At 37.0% G+C, this 17,559-nt stretch overlaps 1 protein-coding gene across 1 annotated transcript; it reads left to right on the forward strand.

Moving 5' to 3' along the window:
- Nucleotides 1-905: 905 nt before the first annotated feature.
- Nucleotides 906-17,379, forward strand: mybl1 (v-myb avian myeloblastosis viral oncogene homolog-like 1). The gene is made up of 15 exons (XM_052114928.1): nt 906-1,039; nt 3,727-3,826; nt 4,005-4,076; nt 4,426-4,518; nt 6,094-6,314; nt 6,446-6,632; nt 6,729-6,806; nt 8,956-9,186; nt 10,083-10,457; nt 10,559-10,698; nt 10,786-10,900; nt 11,258-11,368; nt 11,501-11,614; nt 11,771-11,950; nt 15,243-17,379. Exons 1-15 carry the CDS (start codon nt 1,017-1,019, stop codon nt 15,366-15,368), a joined length of 2,166 nt encoding a protein of 721 aa, XP_051970888.1. The 5' UTR covers nt 906-1,016; the 3' UTR covers nt 15,369-17,379.
- Nucleotides 17,380-17,559: the final 180 nt, after the last annotated feature.

Genomic DNA, 17,559 nt, shown 5'->3' on the forward strand with positions numbered 1-17,559 from the left:
ATATTATATAATTTTATATCATATTAATTTGACTGGCATGACCACACAATTCACTTTAGTGCATTTTTCTCAACCAAAGTGCACATCGATGCATATATAGTTTTGACAGGAACAGCATATTAAATTCATGTTAGTGTATGTGTCATGGTGGAGAGCAATTTAAAAGTGTTTCGATATTTCAATAAGCTAAATTTCATTACATTTCCTCAAATGATTAAATAAATAAATAAATCCGCAAGAGGGCAGCATTGGCTTTATAAACAAGAAAGCACTGTGATACGATGACTTGTAACCTTTAGTTATTTTGGGGTAATTTATTATATTAAAAACCTTGAGATTAAACATGTATTTACTCTAGTACACATTCAACTGCAGCATTAAAATGTTCTTAACAGTAGCTACACCCTGCACGTAATAAGTCATTTCAAAATAACCTTGCATGCAAATAAAACATCTCTACAAAGAGCGAGACAGACCAGTTGCTGTTCAAGAACCAGAGGGTGCTGCTCCGCCCTCCTTTTTAGACCAATCAGCGTCGAGGCCGCGTGCGCAGATTCAAACCCGTTTCCGGAAGGAGGCTGCGCGCGAGAATCGGCGGGATGGACAAAAAATGAAACAAGAATGAGTGGAAAAAACACACGCGCTGAGAGCTCAGTGTGACAGAGGGGTGTGCATGTTCAAGGCGGGCTAGACTAACTCAGAGATATGTTTGTGGATTTTCTTCCTTTACCATTTTGATATTGCACTGGAAGTAACACTTATATTCTATTTAAACTTATATTATTTAATAATAGGTGATTTGGAAGGATATTTTTCTGTTTATTATATTATTGGGATGTGATTTTTGTGCCGCTTTCCCGGATTTGAACTGAAGCTTCACAGGGTAAATAGTCGGACACGTGTGACAGTGGCATGTGTGGATAAATGTCAGGGTGCTTGATTGCTGTGTTTCGACCACAAGGAGATTTGCAACAGTGAATATTTTTAACACAGAACTGGGCTTGACCACAGTTGACATGGCCAACATGAAGTCTCGCAGGTGAGATGATGGATCATTCTTATTCAGTGGCTTGTAAGATAAATCTAAAGAGATTTAAATGAATATTACCTTATAGGTCGTTCATAACTGTACAGATCGTATGTTGATTATTTTTCTCACACAACATCGGGAGATCGTACATTGAGTTCATGACGAATTTAGCTAAAAATCAGTGTTTTATTTCAGAACACGAATTGCCATGACAACGTTTTTCCACAAAACAATAATTGAGAATTCCTTTGCGAAAGATCATCTGAAACATCAATAAACTATGATATTTAATATAAGACACACAGAGATCCTTTTGACACATCACATCAGTCGCACCTGCTGAACCCCAAATTTGATCATGATCCAAAGACTGATTCACATTTAGGGGAAAAAACTGTTACAAACTTTAATTTCCTTCCATTATCAAAGTCTTCACTCACAGAAGCAAATATTCACATAAATGTTATGGGTTATTCTAAATGCTAATCGTTAGCATGCTCATTCTGTATTGATCAGTGCAGCAAGAGTTAACTAGCATGCTAATAAATAGACTGAAGTACATCTAGGGGAAAATGAAAACAAAACTGGTCATAAATGAACTGCAAAGTTCAAATTCATTGAGTGTGAGAGTGATAACAAAATAAGGGAATTGTGGAAGCAGCAGCTGGTAAGTGTTGCTTATTTAGAAGAGTATTTTATATAGAGAGAGAGAGAGAGAGAGAGAGACAATCTGCAGCCTGTATGGTCATTACAGAATAACGACAGGCCACATTTATGAAGTAGATTATTAAATCGCATATTTAAGATTCTCTCATTTGTCAGTTACTCTTTGTTAGACTATGTATGGGGTTGTCCATGATTCTTACACTTACATAAAACTGCTGAAAAAAAGAGAATTCTCCCTCATTTTGAGGAATTTATGAGGCAAAGCATTTGTTACAGTGTATGAGACAGCTATTGAAAACTGAAAAAAAAAAAATGAAAGTTTCAGTTGCAACATCAGTTATGTTTACACATAAGAAGAGCAGAGCTACACAAGAAATATACTCCGTTATTTTGTAATAGAATAGTAATAATTTGTACTATTATTTTGTACTGTTAAAAAATTTATTTAATAATAAATATGTGTATTATTTGTAATACTATTTAAAGTTAATGGTTAAAGAAAGTATGGATTTTCATTTTGCATGTTATGCTAGGCACGTGAACACTTGTGATTCACATCCAGTTTGGTTTATAAAACAATGCGAGTCAGATTTTCCAATTGCTGCTTCTTGTGCCCAAATGATTCAAACATGACCATGATGTTATTTATGGACGAGTAAACATTTTAGTGTGTGTGTGTGTGTGTGTGTGTCTTTCCTCCCTTGCCCCTTTCTCTTTGGCTGTTGGTAAATGTCTGTGCCTCATATTTATGAAGTTCAAGCCTGAATGTAATTTTCAAAAAGAGACCAGCTGCAGGCCTTAATCTGACTGAGTAGATTCGTACAGATCCTGTTCACGCGCTTCCACTGGCTGAGCTTTACTTTGGCCTGCCTCGTGCCCGAATGATGCAAGCTAGGCATCTCTGAAGTAAAACAGTTTTGTTCATTACCTCACCCCTTCCTGGAGGGTGGAGATCATACAAATCCAGTTTGCATGTTTCTTGAATGAAACACTTATTTCATTGGATGGTAATATTGAGAGCCAATGTGAAAGATGCCTCTGTGTTTCAAACACGCAGCTAGAAGGATTTTGTACTTCCATATTTGTACCACATCAGTCAGAGTTGGACTTTGGCCTAAGAAGACACCTAAACACATTGCCTCACAACTTTGGAGTTTACAGTTTAAAACTGAAGCAAGGCTTCTGTGTAGACTCTGTATGCTGTGCATTTTTCTTTAATATTTAACCTGAACATAATGTCCATAGGAAAAAATCTTCCAGGATATTTATTAGGAGGCCAAAAAGTGCCAAATTGTTCAGCGCAGAAACAAAATGTTTTTGATTTAACCTACTTACTAAAAAATCTTTTAGCTCCACAGTAAAATAACATAACATAACAAGGGCTTGGTTTAGGCTAATGTGTTGACATTCACCTTCAACGTTGGATAAATGGTTTTCCATTAAGTTTGTACCCTGGTATCACATAGAGACTTCTCTACCCCATGCATGGTGTTGATTAAATACTGTCTGCCTCACTGCATTGGTAAAATGTTTCCAAGCAACAAGGCATTCCTGTAGACTGAAGTCCTAGGCAAAGCCATTGCCACTTTGGACTGCTTGTGGACATAAAATTATTGAACATAAGAAACGTGTGGTGTTTTAAGTGAAGGACTTTATGATAATGAAAAGAAAAGCTAAATTAACATAAACAAAAAACTTTTAAAATAAATGATGTCTTTATACTAAAACCTCATGCTTTGAATTCTCTTTATACGCTTGTATTGCTTGTGGTGCTTATAGACTAATTACCCTCAGGCATGTCCTGTTTAACAAGTTGGCAGCTTTTCTAAACTGTTTGGATTTAGTATTTACAGATGGGCGATCATGCTTGTCTGTTAAACGGGTTGTGCCAGACAGTATGTGCATAATGGCTTCTGTTAGACAAAATGTTTGTCTGATTAGACCAAAAATGTGGCATTGCTTTTCTGCTTAATCGTCTGTTTTACTCTTCGTTTTCTAAATTCTCTTATTTTTGTGTTTTATTCCTGCAGTGAAGATGAGGATGATGAACGTCATTCTACAGACCCTGACATCAGAGACCCCAAAAATTCAAAAAAGACCCTTTGCAAAATTAAATGGTCCCGGGACGAGGTAATTTATTTTTGTGTGCTAGTCTTTAAGTGTTCACATACATGCAAGTCTCACTTAGAAAAGAATACATCATGTGCTATGTTTGGTCCCATATGGGGAAATACTAAAGTAAAGTGTTTACTAAAGTATTACTAAAGTGCCATAAGAAAAAATGCTCATGACCTCTGTTTTTACACAGGATGATAAGCTAAAGAAACTTGTTGAGCAACATGGAACTGATGCTTGGAAATTAATCGCTAATTATTTTCCAGTAAGTAACTTGCTCAGTCATACTAAATGGGAAAGTGTTTTTCAAAGTGCTTTTAAATTAGTGTCCTTGCCGTGTAAATCATAAACCTGGTTTAGCCATAAAGCCACATATTGAAGGTTTTTAAAATTAGCTTCAAATGTACCAGTATTTGTTTTATGTACTATAAAAACAAAAAGCAAAAACAAAAAACGAAGAGATTTCAATGGATTGAATTTCACCAGAACTACTGTGGTTGGAGGTAAATGTATGTTGCATTAATAGTGACAGGCCTGTGTGTTTGTAAAGATGTTGTTATAGGTGTGTGTACTAGCTGCAGGTGTTGATGTGGGATTTTGTTGCACTTTGACAGACAAGAACAGATGGTCAATGTCAGCACCGTTGGCAAAAGGTGCTCAACCCAGAGCTGGTGAAAGGACCCTGGACAAAAGAGGAGGATCTGAGGGTAAGATGAGCCGGGTGTTCTATGTTCTCAGAGGAAGACAGAGATGGTTAGATGGGGGGGAAATAAAGAATTGCGAGGGGTGATATTGTGGGATGATGTCATCGGATGACTTAAACCTTTCTTGTAATTTTAGAGCACAGTTTAGAGCACATCCAAAGAACGTAAGGCTTTTGTTAAAGAAGCATTGTGCTGTATCCATCGACATGCTGTCCAGTTGTATTAAAGCATTCAGAAAGAACTATTCTTAAAGGAATATTCCAGGATCAGTACAAGTTAAGCTCAATCGACAGCATTTGTGGCATTATATTGATTACCACACATATACATTTTGACTTGCCCCTCCTTTTCTTTGAAAAATATTTTTTCAAAAGTATAGCCACAAGACATAAACAACATGCATGTAAATAATATTTTAGAGTTATAAAATCACTTACTAACCTTTTTGTGTAATGTTATAGCCAATTTTACAACTTCGCTGCCATGACGATGTAATGTCAACAAACCCTAAAATGGGGGGCCTGGGTAGCTCAGTGAGTTGTGAGTTTGAATCCAGGGTGTGCTGATTGACTCCAGTCAGGTCTCCTAAGCAACCAAATTGGCTTGGTTACTAGTGAGGATAGAGTCACATGGGTTAACCTCCTCATGGTCGCTATAATGTGGTTCGCTCTCGGTGGGGCACGTGGTGAGTTGTGCGTGGATGCCACGGAGAATAGCTTGAAGCCTGAACACTCGCTATGTCTCCGTGGTAATGCACTCAACAAGCCACGTGATAAGATGTGCAGATTGACGGTCTCAGACGCAGAGGCAACAGATTCGTCCTCCGCCACCCAGATTGAGGCTAGTTACTACACCACCACGACAATTTAGAGCGCATTGGGAACTGGCCATTCCAAATTGTGAAAATGTGTAAAAATTATGATTGAAACAACTTTACAGCTCAAATATAACATGAGTTTTGACAGAATAATTAATGTAAGATTAATTGTAAGCTTCAAATTTCTATGAAGCTTACAATTTTATAAAAGCTCTTACATTAATTATAAACATTTCAAAAATTAGCCCCATTCACTTTCATTGTTAGTGCCGATCACTGTTACCTTGATTTTTGCTTCTTTTAAAGAAAATGAGAGATGAGTTTAAATAAATTTTGTGGTAATCAACATTATGCCACAAATGCTGTCGATTGATCTTTACTTGTAATGAACCTGGAATATTCCTTTAATGCAGTGGGTTGCCTTTCTCCTTGATAATAATATGCTGTTTGGTGTTTATGTTATTTTGTTCAGCACTTATAGATACATATTCAGTTATGGAAATGTACAATCTTTTGAGAGTTGATTTTAGTTTTATTTAAAGCTGAAGTGTTAAAATAAAGCATTGATGTTGAAATACTTTAACCTATCCAATCTTAATAGTTTTAGGCCATCAAAGACAAAAGGATTGACTTTTATTCATACTGAATTTCTAGCTTACAGATTTTGGAATACTTTTTTACTTTTCATATTAGATAACATAAGGAGTAAGATGGGGAGAATACCTTGATTTTGATCATCTGACTGCCGTGCATCTCCACAGGTGATCGAGCTAGTTCATAAGTACGGACCCAAACGGTGGTCAGTGATTGCCAAGCACTTACAGGGCCGCATAGGCAAACAGTGCAGAGAGCGCTGGCACAATCACCTCAACCCAGAAGTGAAGAAATCCTCCTGGACTCAGGAAGAAGATCGCATCATCTATGATGCTCATAAACGCCTGGGCAACCGCTGGGCTGAGATCTCAAAGCTGCTGCCTGGAAGGTACAGTGAGCTGTTTGGTACCAGCACCAAGATTTGACTAAACCTATGTATAATTAGGTCATAAGAAATATAGAATTAAAGTCTGCTTGTCTAATTAAGAGATGGACCTTTATTTTACTTGACCCTTATAGGACAGACAACTCCATTAAGAATCATTGGAACTCCACCATGCGCAGGAAGGTAGAACATGAGGGCTACTTACAGGAGGGTAGCAAGTGCTATAGCAGTGACCCTGGCCAGAAGAAACGGACCAAAGCCAACCCAGCGGTGGAATATCCACACGAACAGAATCAAGTGATCCTGAGCAACCAATCACAGGTGATAACCTACTAAGTGATGCTCTATTATTATTAGTTCTTATAAAACTTATAAACGTACTATATTTCAGCCTTTCTTGTTGTTTTTGATTGGCAGCAGCACAGATACCCGTATGGTTCACAAAGGGGCCACTGTATGGACAACATTACAGTTGAGGTCTTTAGCTTCATGTCGGTAAGTCCCATTGTGTAGTTCTCACAGCATGTTCCAATCTCCTTTGTATCTATGAACTTTCCGCTTCAGAAGTCTGTCTGTCTCTGTAAATTAAAGAATCAACTCATATCACTGTTTGTGTTTATATACAGTAACTGTTCAGTAATCTGCATGTTTGTGGTGTGTTAAACTGGTCCACATCTGAATTTCACCAATGCCATTTTAAACATTTTCACAGGTTGAAAAATACATTCTGCAAAAAGTTGAATGTAGTAAATTTTATGTAATGTATCCTAAGTGCATCAGCATCTGAATCCAGTGTAGTTTGGCTTGGCGAAATTCAGGACCTCATGAAGTCTCGTGAAATTGTCAGTAAACTGTTGTGTCTCCGTCTTTCTTTCCGCCTCTACTTTCCCGTTCTTCTTCCTCACAGCCGTGCCATGACGACCCAGAGAAAGAGAAAAGAATTAAGGAGCTAGAGCTGTTGCTAATGTCAGCTGAGAGTGAAGTCAGAAGACAGTCTGGCCCTCGTGTAAGAGACACTGTGTGTGCGCGTAGTAAAGTGCTCTATAGGTCCCATCAGCTCCCTCCATTCCCATCTTACTCCCTCATACCCTAATTTCCAGCTATGCTTAGTAAACCTTGCCCATCTTCACTCCCTCCCTGCCTCACACCCTCCTGTAGACTTCAGCATGAAAGTTACCTGGTAGAAGTTTAGCTTTTGTTAAAAGATATTTTACCCTGGTACTTTTATTGTTTCATTATTTAATTTTTACTTTTATTATTTGCGTTATTATATTCACTATAATAATGTTCTTATTATTACAATATGTCTCATAAATTAATTATAAATTAAAATAAATGTAATATATTTATACGCTGTGTGTGTATGTATGTATATGTATGTATATATATATATATAACACATTTAAATATAATCTATATAAATACATATAATACTTTGTAATATAAAAAACATGTTATATCATTTTGAAATGTATTATATATATTTGAATAAAGTAATATAAATATATTTTATTATCAAATGCTATTATTACTATAAATAAGCATTATTAATAATTATATTGCTAAATGTCTGGTTAGGAGGATACGTTGTCAGTTAAAGGAGTATTCCGGATTCAATACAAGTTAAGCTCAGTCGACAGCATTTGTGGCATAATATTGATTTCCACAACAATTAATTTGTATTGCCCCTCCTTTTCTTTAAAAAACTTTAAATCTGGGTTACAGTGGGACACTTAGAATGAAAGTGAATGGGGGGCCAATTTCTGAACATTAAAATATTAACTTTTTCAAAAGTATAGCCACAAGTATAAACATAAACAATATGTGTAAACATAATTTTTGTGGTGTGATAAAATCACGTACTAACCTTTCCTGTGTAAAGTTATAGCCAATTTTACAACTTCATTGCTATGACAATGTAATACCAACAAACCCTAAAATGACTGAAAAATGTACAATTTAAACAACTGGCTCAAATAATACATTGGTTTTGACAGAAGAATGAATGTAAGTGCTTTTATAAATGATCTGCTTCATATTTCTGCCTTTAAACCCTACAACAATTGGTCCCATTCACTTCCATTGTAAATGCCTCACTTTAACCACTATTTTTGCTTTTTTTTAAATTTTATTTTATTTTTTAAGAAAAGAAGGGAAGTGTCAAATGTATTTTTGTGTTAATCAACATTATGCCACAGATGCTGTCAATTGAGGTTAACTTGTATTGAACCCGGAATATTCCTTTAAATTGCTGATTACTCCGTGATTTACCTTGCAAGTTCATTCAGGTTGTTCTAAATACAGTTTTTTTTAAGGTAAAGGTTTGTTAAGGTGATATTTAATGTCTTTAACTGTTCACAGTTTCACTGAAAATGTTTAGCAAGTGTACGCTGTAATGTTACCATGGAGAATATCTTCTCTTCTTTATGACACTGTCAGAAATTTTAACAAGGGAATTTCAGATATTACGACTGATAAGTGATATCAGTTTAATTGGCTAATATTGTGTTTGTTTCGAACTATTATGGCTTTAATTTTATCCCTGTCTAACTCTCCCCCCAACATCACTGCATCTCACTGTTTTACCTCCATCGCTTTAATTATGAACTCCTCATGCTGACTGTAATGGTTTGGTCCTGTGCAGAATCCAGAGAGCTACTCCAGCTGGTCAGACAGCCTCCCTGATGATACTGTGACCACCACAGAAAGTTTGGACGATAGAGGTGGCGAGCTGTGTCAATTACAGGAGGGCCAGGCTGCTGCTGTGCCTCTGCCAGTCTCTCCCAGCAAATTCCTGGCTGCTGAGGCCAGCGCTGTGTTGTCCACTCTAGAGACCATACCAGAGTTTGCAGAGACCATGGAGCTCATAGACTCGGTGAGCAGAGAAAAGCACTGTTCTGTGTATAGTAGTTTGTTATGCTAAGTCTATCAGAAGCATAAAAATACTAAAAGCAAGTATTCGCACTGTTATTTCATCCTGATTACTGTAAATTATGCTGTTTTCGAGACAGTTTACTGATAGGCATACACAGATTTGACACACATTTTCTGGGTGTGGGGAAATTAACCGAGAGTACTACATTCTTATTAGCATCTTAAAGCATTATCAAGTTTGCCAAATGTTTAAAGGGATAGTTCACCCAAAACTGACAATTACCTCACCCTCATGCCATCCCAGATATCTGACTTGCAGAATGCAAAGATTTTTAAAAGAATATCTCTATGTCCATACTATGCAAGTGAATGATGACCAAAAATGTGAAGCTTCAAAAAGCACATAAAGGCAGCATAAAAGTAATCCTTAAGGCGCTTGTGGTATCATCATTATCGAGCTTGAAATCATGATCATGCCTAGAGACTGTAATGCCAAGATGTACAATGAAAAAGGAGTAACCTTTTGGTCTGTTCTTACCCCAAACCGATTAGATCGCTTCATAAGATGTTGATTAAACATCTGGAGTCTTAAGGATTAATTTTATGCTGCATTTATGTGCTATTTTGGAGCTTCAAAGTTTTGGTCACCATTCCCTTGCATTGTACGGAGCTGAGATACTCTTCTTAAAATCTTTGAGTTCTGCAGAGGGTGAGTAAATAATGAGAGAATTTGATTCCTTTAATTAATAAACTTAGTATAGTTTTCTATACTAAGTTAATAATAGTATTAATTTAGTATAGGAAAAAGGATAACACAGATGCATATTTAACTAGACACATAATGACAAAGGGAAGAGATCTCTGAAATATAATATATGTGTGTTTTTGATACTGCAGGATCCTCTGGCCTGGAGTGATGTGACCAGCTTTGATCTCTCTGAGGGAGGCCCCTCTCCGAAGCCCACTAACCCCACTGGGGCTTGTCCAGCAGTGAATAGAAGCACAGAAGGCCTTCGTTACCCAATAAATTCTCCCACTGTTCCAGAGATGAGCATACAGTGTGCCACCGTGATCCAGGGCAAGTCTGTTACTCTCTCCAACACCTGCATGAACAGGTTCAGTACTCCACCACTTTCCATTATGAGAAAGAAGAGAAGAGACAGAGGGGATCAGTCCCCTCCAGATGAAAGAAACTGCAGCCCTTTTATAGACAGCAGTAGAAACTCACCCAAAAACACTCCTGTCAAAGGCCTACCCTTTTCCCCATCTCAGGTAAAATGGGTAAAAACAAAAACTCTAGCGACTGTTTAGACCACAGATTTTTTCTTCTGTCCCATTCAAATTTGAGCTCAAATTGTGGTTCTTTGATTTAGTTTTTCAACGTATCTGGTGGTGATCCCCTGACCCTGGACAATCCTGCTCTTACGTCCACCCCAGTGTGTGGTCAGAAATGTCTTCACAACACACCCCACCAGAGAGAAACCACACCAAAACACCAGAAAGAAAATGCAGGGTGAGACCCTTGTTATATGACAACATCTGGCAACCTCATCAACTGCATCTCAAAATCAAGCACAAATAACATTTCTTGTCTTCACAGTTTCAGGACCCCCAAAATCCATAAGAACATTATGGCCCACACCCCAAGGACACCCACCCCTTTCAAAAATGCCCTGGCTGCCCAGGAGAAGATGCATGGGCCATTAAGTGTTGTGGTAAGTCTTAATGTGGCCGCTGATATGTCACTATTATTTGCCCAAACCTGACAATTCTGTAATAATTTACTCACCCTCATGTTGTTCCAAACCCATATGACATTCTTTTTTCTGTGGCACACAAAAGGAGACTCAATTGAGATTGAGGCCTAAAATCTCCTGAAGTGTTCTGTAGAAGAAAGAAAATCGCACGGGTTTGAAACAACATGAAGGTGAATGATGGAATTTAGATTTTTGGGTAAACCATCACCATAAATAAGAATTTACTGCAAGAATTGTACAAAGGCACTTTGAGTATGTATATTCCCTGATTCTGCTGCTGATTTGCCTTTTGATCAATTCATTTATTGTGTTTAGCCCCAGCCTCTGGCGCTTCTTGAGGAGGACATTAGAGAGGTTCTCAAAGAGGAAACAGGGTCTGACATATTCACACAAGAGCAGATCCAGCTTCAGTACAGATCTTATGAGGTAACCCTTATAGGTGCCCACTTAATCAAGTAAATGGGTTCTATTTTAATTAAATTTAACAATCTTTTTTCTGATGTTGTAACTTAAAGTGAACTCTGGTTTTGTTTCAAAACTGTCATTTGGTATTCACAGCAAATGGACGCTCCTGCTAGGAAGGTGAGAAAATCTTTGATGTTGGACAGCTGGGAAAAAGACTGTCTGAATGTACAACTGTTTCCCCAACAGACGATTAACAACAATGGACCAGTAAGACCCTTATTCTCTATTGACAATTTTTTAAGGCTTACATTGATTTTTTTCCCCTCTCAAAAATGGCAGTAATATTATGTTGTCTGGTACTACCCGTATTTAATGGGATTATCTTTCTCTCCTCCCCAACATCGTCCCCACTTTCTCACACAGTCTTTTAAAGATGGTCTACTGACCAGATCTATGCTCATGATGCCATTTGCAGAGAGAGGGGAGAAATCTTGCTCTCCTGATTCATTGAAGGGTTCACTTTCCATGGTCTGTTCCCTTAGCCCACTGGGCAAAAGAGAAGCCGTGATCCAGAGGAGCTCACCTCACAAAACCCCTCCACAGGTAATTTACTCACTTCTTCTCTCTTAACACCTGAGGTCCGAGCATGAATGCTGTGTGCATTTTTCATTTCCCTTTTTAATTTTTAACTTGTAGCACCTAATAAACAAGCAAACAGAGCAAATGGTTTTCCTAAAAATTCAAATTGTTTATTTTGTTTCCATGAGTGTTGGTTATTCATGTTTTTGAGACATTATAGACATTATTGCTGATTTTCTATAAAGCTGAATAAACAGTTCTTATTCATAGTAATGGCCAGCATCATCCATTCACTGCCAACCATGTTAAAACATATGAATATATGTACTGACTACCATTGTCCCATGTCTGTCAAACATGTTGAGTGGTCCAAACATCATCTCCAGCCTGAAACTGAACTTTTGGTCAGATTTTTGGTGTGAATGCACTTACATGCATAGAAAGCTATAGGATGATCCCTTGATCCCTATTTAGAGAATGACTTAACTTTTAGTGTGCTGTCTGTCTGCACTGGTCTCAGAACAGTTTGAAATGCACCTTATTTTCATCCTAACTCTATATAAAGCCTCTAAAAGCAATTTCTCTGCTTTTGTATTAATACATTGATTCTCAATATGAAAATGTATAGTAAATATTTAGGAATCCATTTACTAATGTTAATGAATAGAACTGTATTGTACCATAAGTCATTTTTTTAGTCAGTCAGTAACATTTATTATATAGCACATTTAAAAACAGAAAGTGTTAGCCAAAGTGCTGTACAATTAAACTAGTTAAAAAGTAGGGTATGCATTACAAGAATACTAGAACAAAACATTAACAAAAAGAGATAAAACAATAGACAAAAAAGTAAAGTAAATATTGCTGCAAGCAGCAATTATCGGGGTTCAAGAACAGTAGGGCCTTTAAGACCATGTTCTTGACTAAATTAGGCATTTCTCAAACATGATGCTACAAAGACAATGCACAAATTGCATACAAAATGTAATCTCAATCAGAAAAGCATTAATGTTGTTGCATCCACTTTAAATGTTGTCATTGTTATAGCGCCACCATGTGGCAGAACCCCATTTCTTTGTAAGTTTTTCCTCAGAATGAGCCCTTCTATAAGTGTGCCAAATTTCGTGACAATATCTCATTCTGTTTAAGAGTTATAGCTATTTAAGTAGCAGTGGCTAAGTCAACTTTGATGGACACCATTGGTTCTTGAGGCAAAGTTGTTCAGAATAAAAAGAGCTATCATATGATATGAATGACTTGTATTTTTTATTTTTTATTTTTTTAAACATTGTTATATACAACCGTTAACACACAAATAAAAACTTTGCACAGACCTCTTAGGCCAAGAGTCAAGTCCACCGATTTTCATTCCGATCGACCTTTGTTAAACTTGTCTAATAGCTACTGAAAGCTGATTGGCTGATGGCGGCCATGTTTTTAAACATACGCAAATGCCCTCATAGACATTGATGGCACCTGAGACAAAGACACTGCATGCAAAGTTTGAAGTCAATCAGACCAGCGGTTCCACGGTTACAGCCATTTTCTTGTTTTTCCCTGTTTTAGCGCCACCAAGTGGCAAAACTGCAGATTTGTTTGTGCGTCCTCAGATAGAGCCCATACATAAGTATGTCAAGTTTAGTGAAGATATTCATTTTGTTCATGAGTAATAGCCATTATGAAAAATTGGCAACACCTACTTCCTGTTTTTTCGCATATCGTAGCAAATGTGAATCGAAAGTTTAAACTTTTTTATAATTATTTATATTGACACTCCATAGAATCGTTTGCCATTGGTTTGGTCCCGATCGGATGAACGGCCTAGGACTAGTTCACAAAAGTACGTTTTGCAAAAAATCCAATATGGATTTCATGGCAGACATGAAATTGGAGACAAACATTTTGTTTGTCTTGAGCCACAGATTTCATTGATTTAAGACACTTGAGTCTGTGACAAACAAAAGTTTTCTAAAAGTTTTTGTTTCATTCACTATAGCGCCACCAACTGGCCGATCGGGGCGAGACTTTGTGCCTGAGTAGCGACAGTGAGTACTACCTTCTGACCAAGTTTCATGTCTCTACGCCTTACGGTTTGGGCTCCACGATCAGTATTAAGGCAGAAAAATAATACTAATAGAATAAATCTGAGCAAAAACATTAGGGTTTCATGCGCTTCGTGCATGAACCCCTAATAATGTTGCACTTGCAACAAGTGTGTTTTAAGAAGTGATTTAAAATCATCAAGAGTTGGAGCAGACTTAGGGACATTTACACAACATTTTCAACTAAAAACGGTTTCAAAATGCACGTTTTTGAAAACTATGCCGTTATCGTCTCCGTGTAAACATACAAAAATGCAAATTTGTGAAAACGATGACGTCATGCGCACATGTATTACGTGTTCAGTCTATAGGCATGAACTTCATCCTTACCTCCAGGGCAAACAGACCAAAATGAGATCACTAGTTGGAGTCATTAAAATGGTGGCGTGATTTATAGTCCAGTGTCACTTGTAGTAATAAAGCAACCTCATCGTCCGTCCAGACAAAATTACTCGATGCTTTCACCATCTTCATTGTTTGTATTCACCGCTCTGTGGAAGAATGCTTATATGTGCAGGTGTGTAGTGTTTCTTTACTAAATGACATCGCACTACTGGCCTGGCATGCATAATACAACGTTATTAGTCATTTTTGCAGATCTGTGTGAACGGGGATCGTTTTGACTGCGTTGTCATCTGTACGCTAAACTTTTCAAAAACGCAAAGGAAAAACCTTTCAGTTTTTAGTACATCGTGGTCCAGTAAACGTACCCTTAATATGTAAAGGCAACGTATTCCAAAGCCTTGGTGCTACAACTGAAATGTCTCGGTCACCCTTCAATTTTTATCTTGATCTGGGAACAGTAAACTGTAAACTATTTAATGACCGTAGGATCGCTTCATGGAAATCAACATCATACTGTTGTCACGTGACATGGTGCCCCAGAAGTTTAACCCTTAAATGACAGTGCATAGTGTTGTGAACCGTATTCAGTCAGTTTAAATTTAATTTATGCATTGTGTACAGCAAAGCCAAAATACAACATCCACACATGTGGACGCTGGGTTGCAGGAAGTTAAGTATAAAAGGAAATAATTGGTCTTCATCCTTCCTTGTCCTTCTATGGACTCATCAACTTTTAATTTGTTTTACTCTCAATAAGTGAAAAGTTATATACTCTTAATCCATTGTATATGTCAATGCCAAAGACATATGTGATTTTGCATATACATAGACAAACAACAAAATCTCAGATACATATTTTCTCCCCCCAGCAGGCCAACGAGTGGGAATCGGTGGTCTTTGGGAAGACGGAGGATCAGCTGATTATGACCGAGCAGGCGAGGCATTACTTAAAAACCAATCCCACCACCTGCATTTCCAGAGCTCTCGTCCTCTAAACATTAATTCTGCACTATAGCAACCTTCCCTCTTCCCTTTATCACACCAACATTTAACCTCTTAGACAATCTGGTGTAGGAAACTCAAGCGTTCACTGATGTTTGCTAAACACCTACTAATATAACAATGTATTGCTTTGTATAAAAAGACTCATATGCTGGAGATGTATTCTTAGCAGAGTGAATGCTGGTTGTATTCCTGCTAAAATACAAATAGCACTAGACTAGCATAACTGAGTTAACGTTATTTTAACCTAGAGATTTTTTTTATCCGGTTTAGCCATAGACAGTGCGTTGATGTTTAAGGGCTGCTTTTAAATAAACATTTTAAGAAAGGAATGAAACTTGTAAATTACATTTTTAGATAGTTTAAAGCTCTTTTTAGAGAATTCTATAGACTGTGTTAAGGATAGGGGAGCACTGGCAGTGTTGCACTACTGTGGTTGTTTGTTAGGGTGAGGAGCAGAGACAGTGTTGAGGAGTAACTGGATAGCACTTGCAATGTAATCGTTTCCGCTCCAAACATAACAAAGGTTCCACCCCGATTATTGTTTTGTTTTATTTCCAAGTAGGACACTCACTGAATGTATTGTATAGAATGAATCTGCTAAGTTAAGGTCTACTGGAAGGTACCTCACTAGTGTTGCTTTTGTTCCATTATTTTTCTACTCTAAAGTGAAGGGTGTTGAAATGAATTGTATGTCGAACATCTGGACAGACTTAATATCGCTGACAGGCATGTTTGTGACTGATAAATACCACATCTTCATTGCTATGAAAATGTTCTCAGTTTAGCTAAAATCATGTTTGGTACTGATATCAATGCGCACGTTGCATTTTAAATAACACGTTCCAAGAACAATAGGTGAGAGTCATTCATTTATATCTGTAGGATCTATTTATTTAATCTTTACTAATTTATTTATTTCAAAGATATAAAGAGAATGTCTAATTAGATTTCTGTTCTATTAAGAATTTGACTACCTTCCATCACATTTTTTTTATTTTAATAACACTGCCACTAATTTCGTGCATCTAGGTTGGACAGGTCTTTACAGAAGGTTTAACATCCTTTCAAAGATTCCGTCTTCTGTTGATTTGAAGTCAATTGGTTGACCATAAAGGTAGCAGCAAGCAGCATTCAGCCTCCAAATGTTCGAAGTAGGCAAATTGCACTTTTAAATATTGTATAAATGTTGGTTTGTCTCTTGTTTTATGTGGGGATCTTTTTTCTTTTCTTTTTTTGGGTGGCCAAACACATATACACATTAAAACATTGACATGTCAGGATGACATCTGAAGTCTCTCACTTTCTCTCTGTTGGAGAACGTATGTAAGGTTGCTCACTGCTACTGAGAGTCACAGCAGGAGTGGACATGAGCATAGTCTGTTGGAAGATGTGTTAGGACTGTGCTTTTTTATTAAGTGAAATGTTTTTGGGGATTTTTGCATCAGCAAGAACCCATGTTTAATAGTTCCAGGTTATTCACATTGATACCTTAGTCTGGGCAAGGAAAGACCCCAATGTTAAAGGATTCAGCAGTATTAGCTATGTATTGGCATCCCACTTAAAATAATTGTCTTATTAAAGTTTAATTTTAATACTTTTTGAGTTTTTCTACATTAACCCAGCTATTAAAATAAGACTGACCATATGCGTTAAAATATACACTACTATGTAGATTGCTGATTGTTGATGCATTTACCATCTATATGAGAAGAATTGAAGTGTTTTTTATTTTTATTTTTTTATTTATTTTACTGTCCCATGTCTTTGTCTTGTTTATTATTGGGTTTTTTCTGTAGACGTGGTAATGTGTGTAACATAACACGGACACTTATATATATTGAGGGAAGCAAGTACATGTTGCAGATTTAAATGCATGAAAACAAGCAGCACACTTCATCTGACATACTCATTTCTCATGGAATATGTATTTGTCATTTTCAGCAAAACAATTATAACCTGCTTCTCTGATATTACAACAAACTGTTTAATAACCATTTTGTCATTCACATACCTAAAAAATAAACAAATGCTATTTGAAATGTGTCGCTTTTTTGTTTTTCTGAGAAGACTGAGTTACATGAATGGCACCCCAAAACTGGTTCAGATTTAACTTTTTGATTGATGGCTCGTTCATCCTCCCCAAGACCTGATTTTGAGGCTAATGAGGCCCTTGTTCATGAC

Source organism: Xyrauchen texanus, chromosome 42 (assembly GCF_025860055.1).
Source record: "Xyrauchen texanus isolate HMW12.3.18 chromosome 42, RBS_HiC_50CHRs, whole genome shotgun sequence".
NCBI classification, from domain to species: domain Eukaryota; kingdom Metazoa; phylum Chordata; class Actinopteri; order Cypriniformes; family Catostomidae; genus Xyrauchen; species Xyrauchen texanus.

Coding starts and splice junctions, on each gene's coding strand:
- mybl1 (XM_052114928.1), top strand. CDS start 1,017: ATGGCCAACATGAAGTCTCGCAG. Junction 10,699..10,785: donor CACCAGAAAGAAAATGCAGG/GTGAGACCCTTG, acceptor TTGTCTTCACAG/TTTCAGGACCCCCAAAATCC. Junction 11,951..15,242: donor CTCACAAAACCCCTCCACAG/GTAATTTACTCA, acceptor TTCTCCCCCCAG/CAGGCCAACGAGTGGGAATC.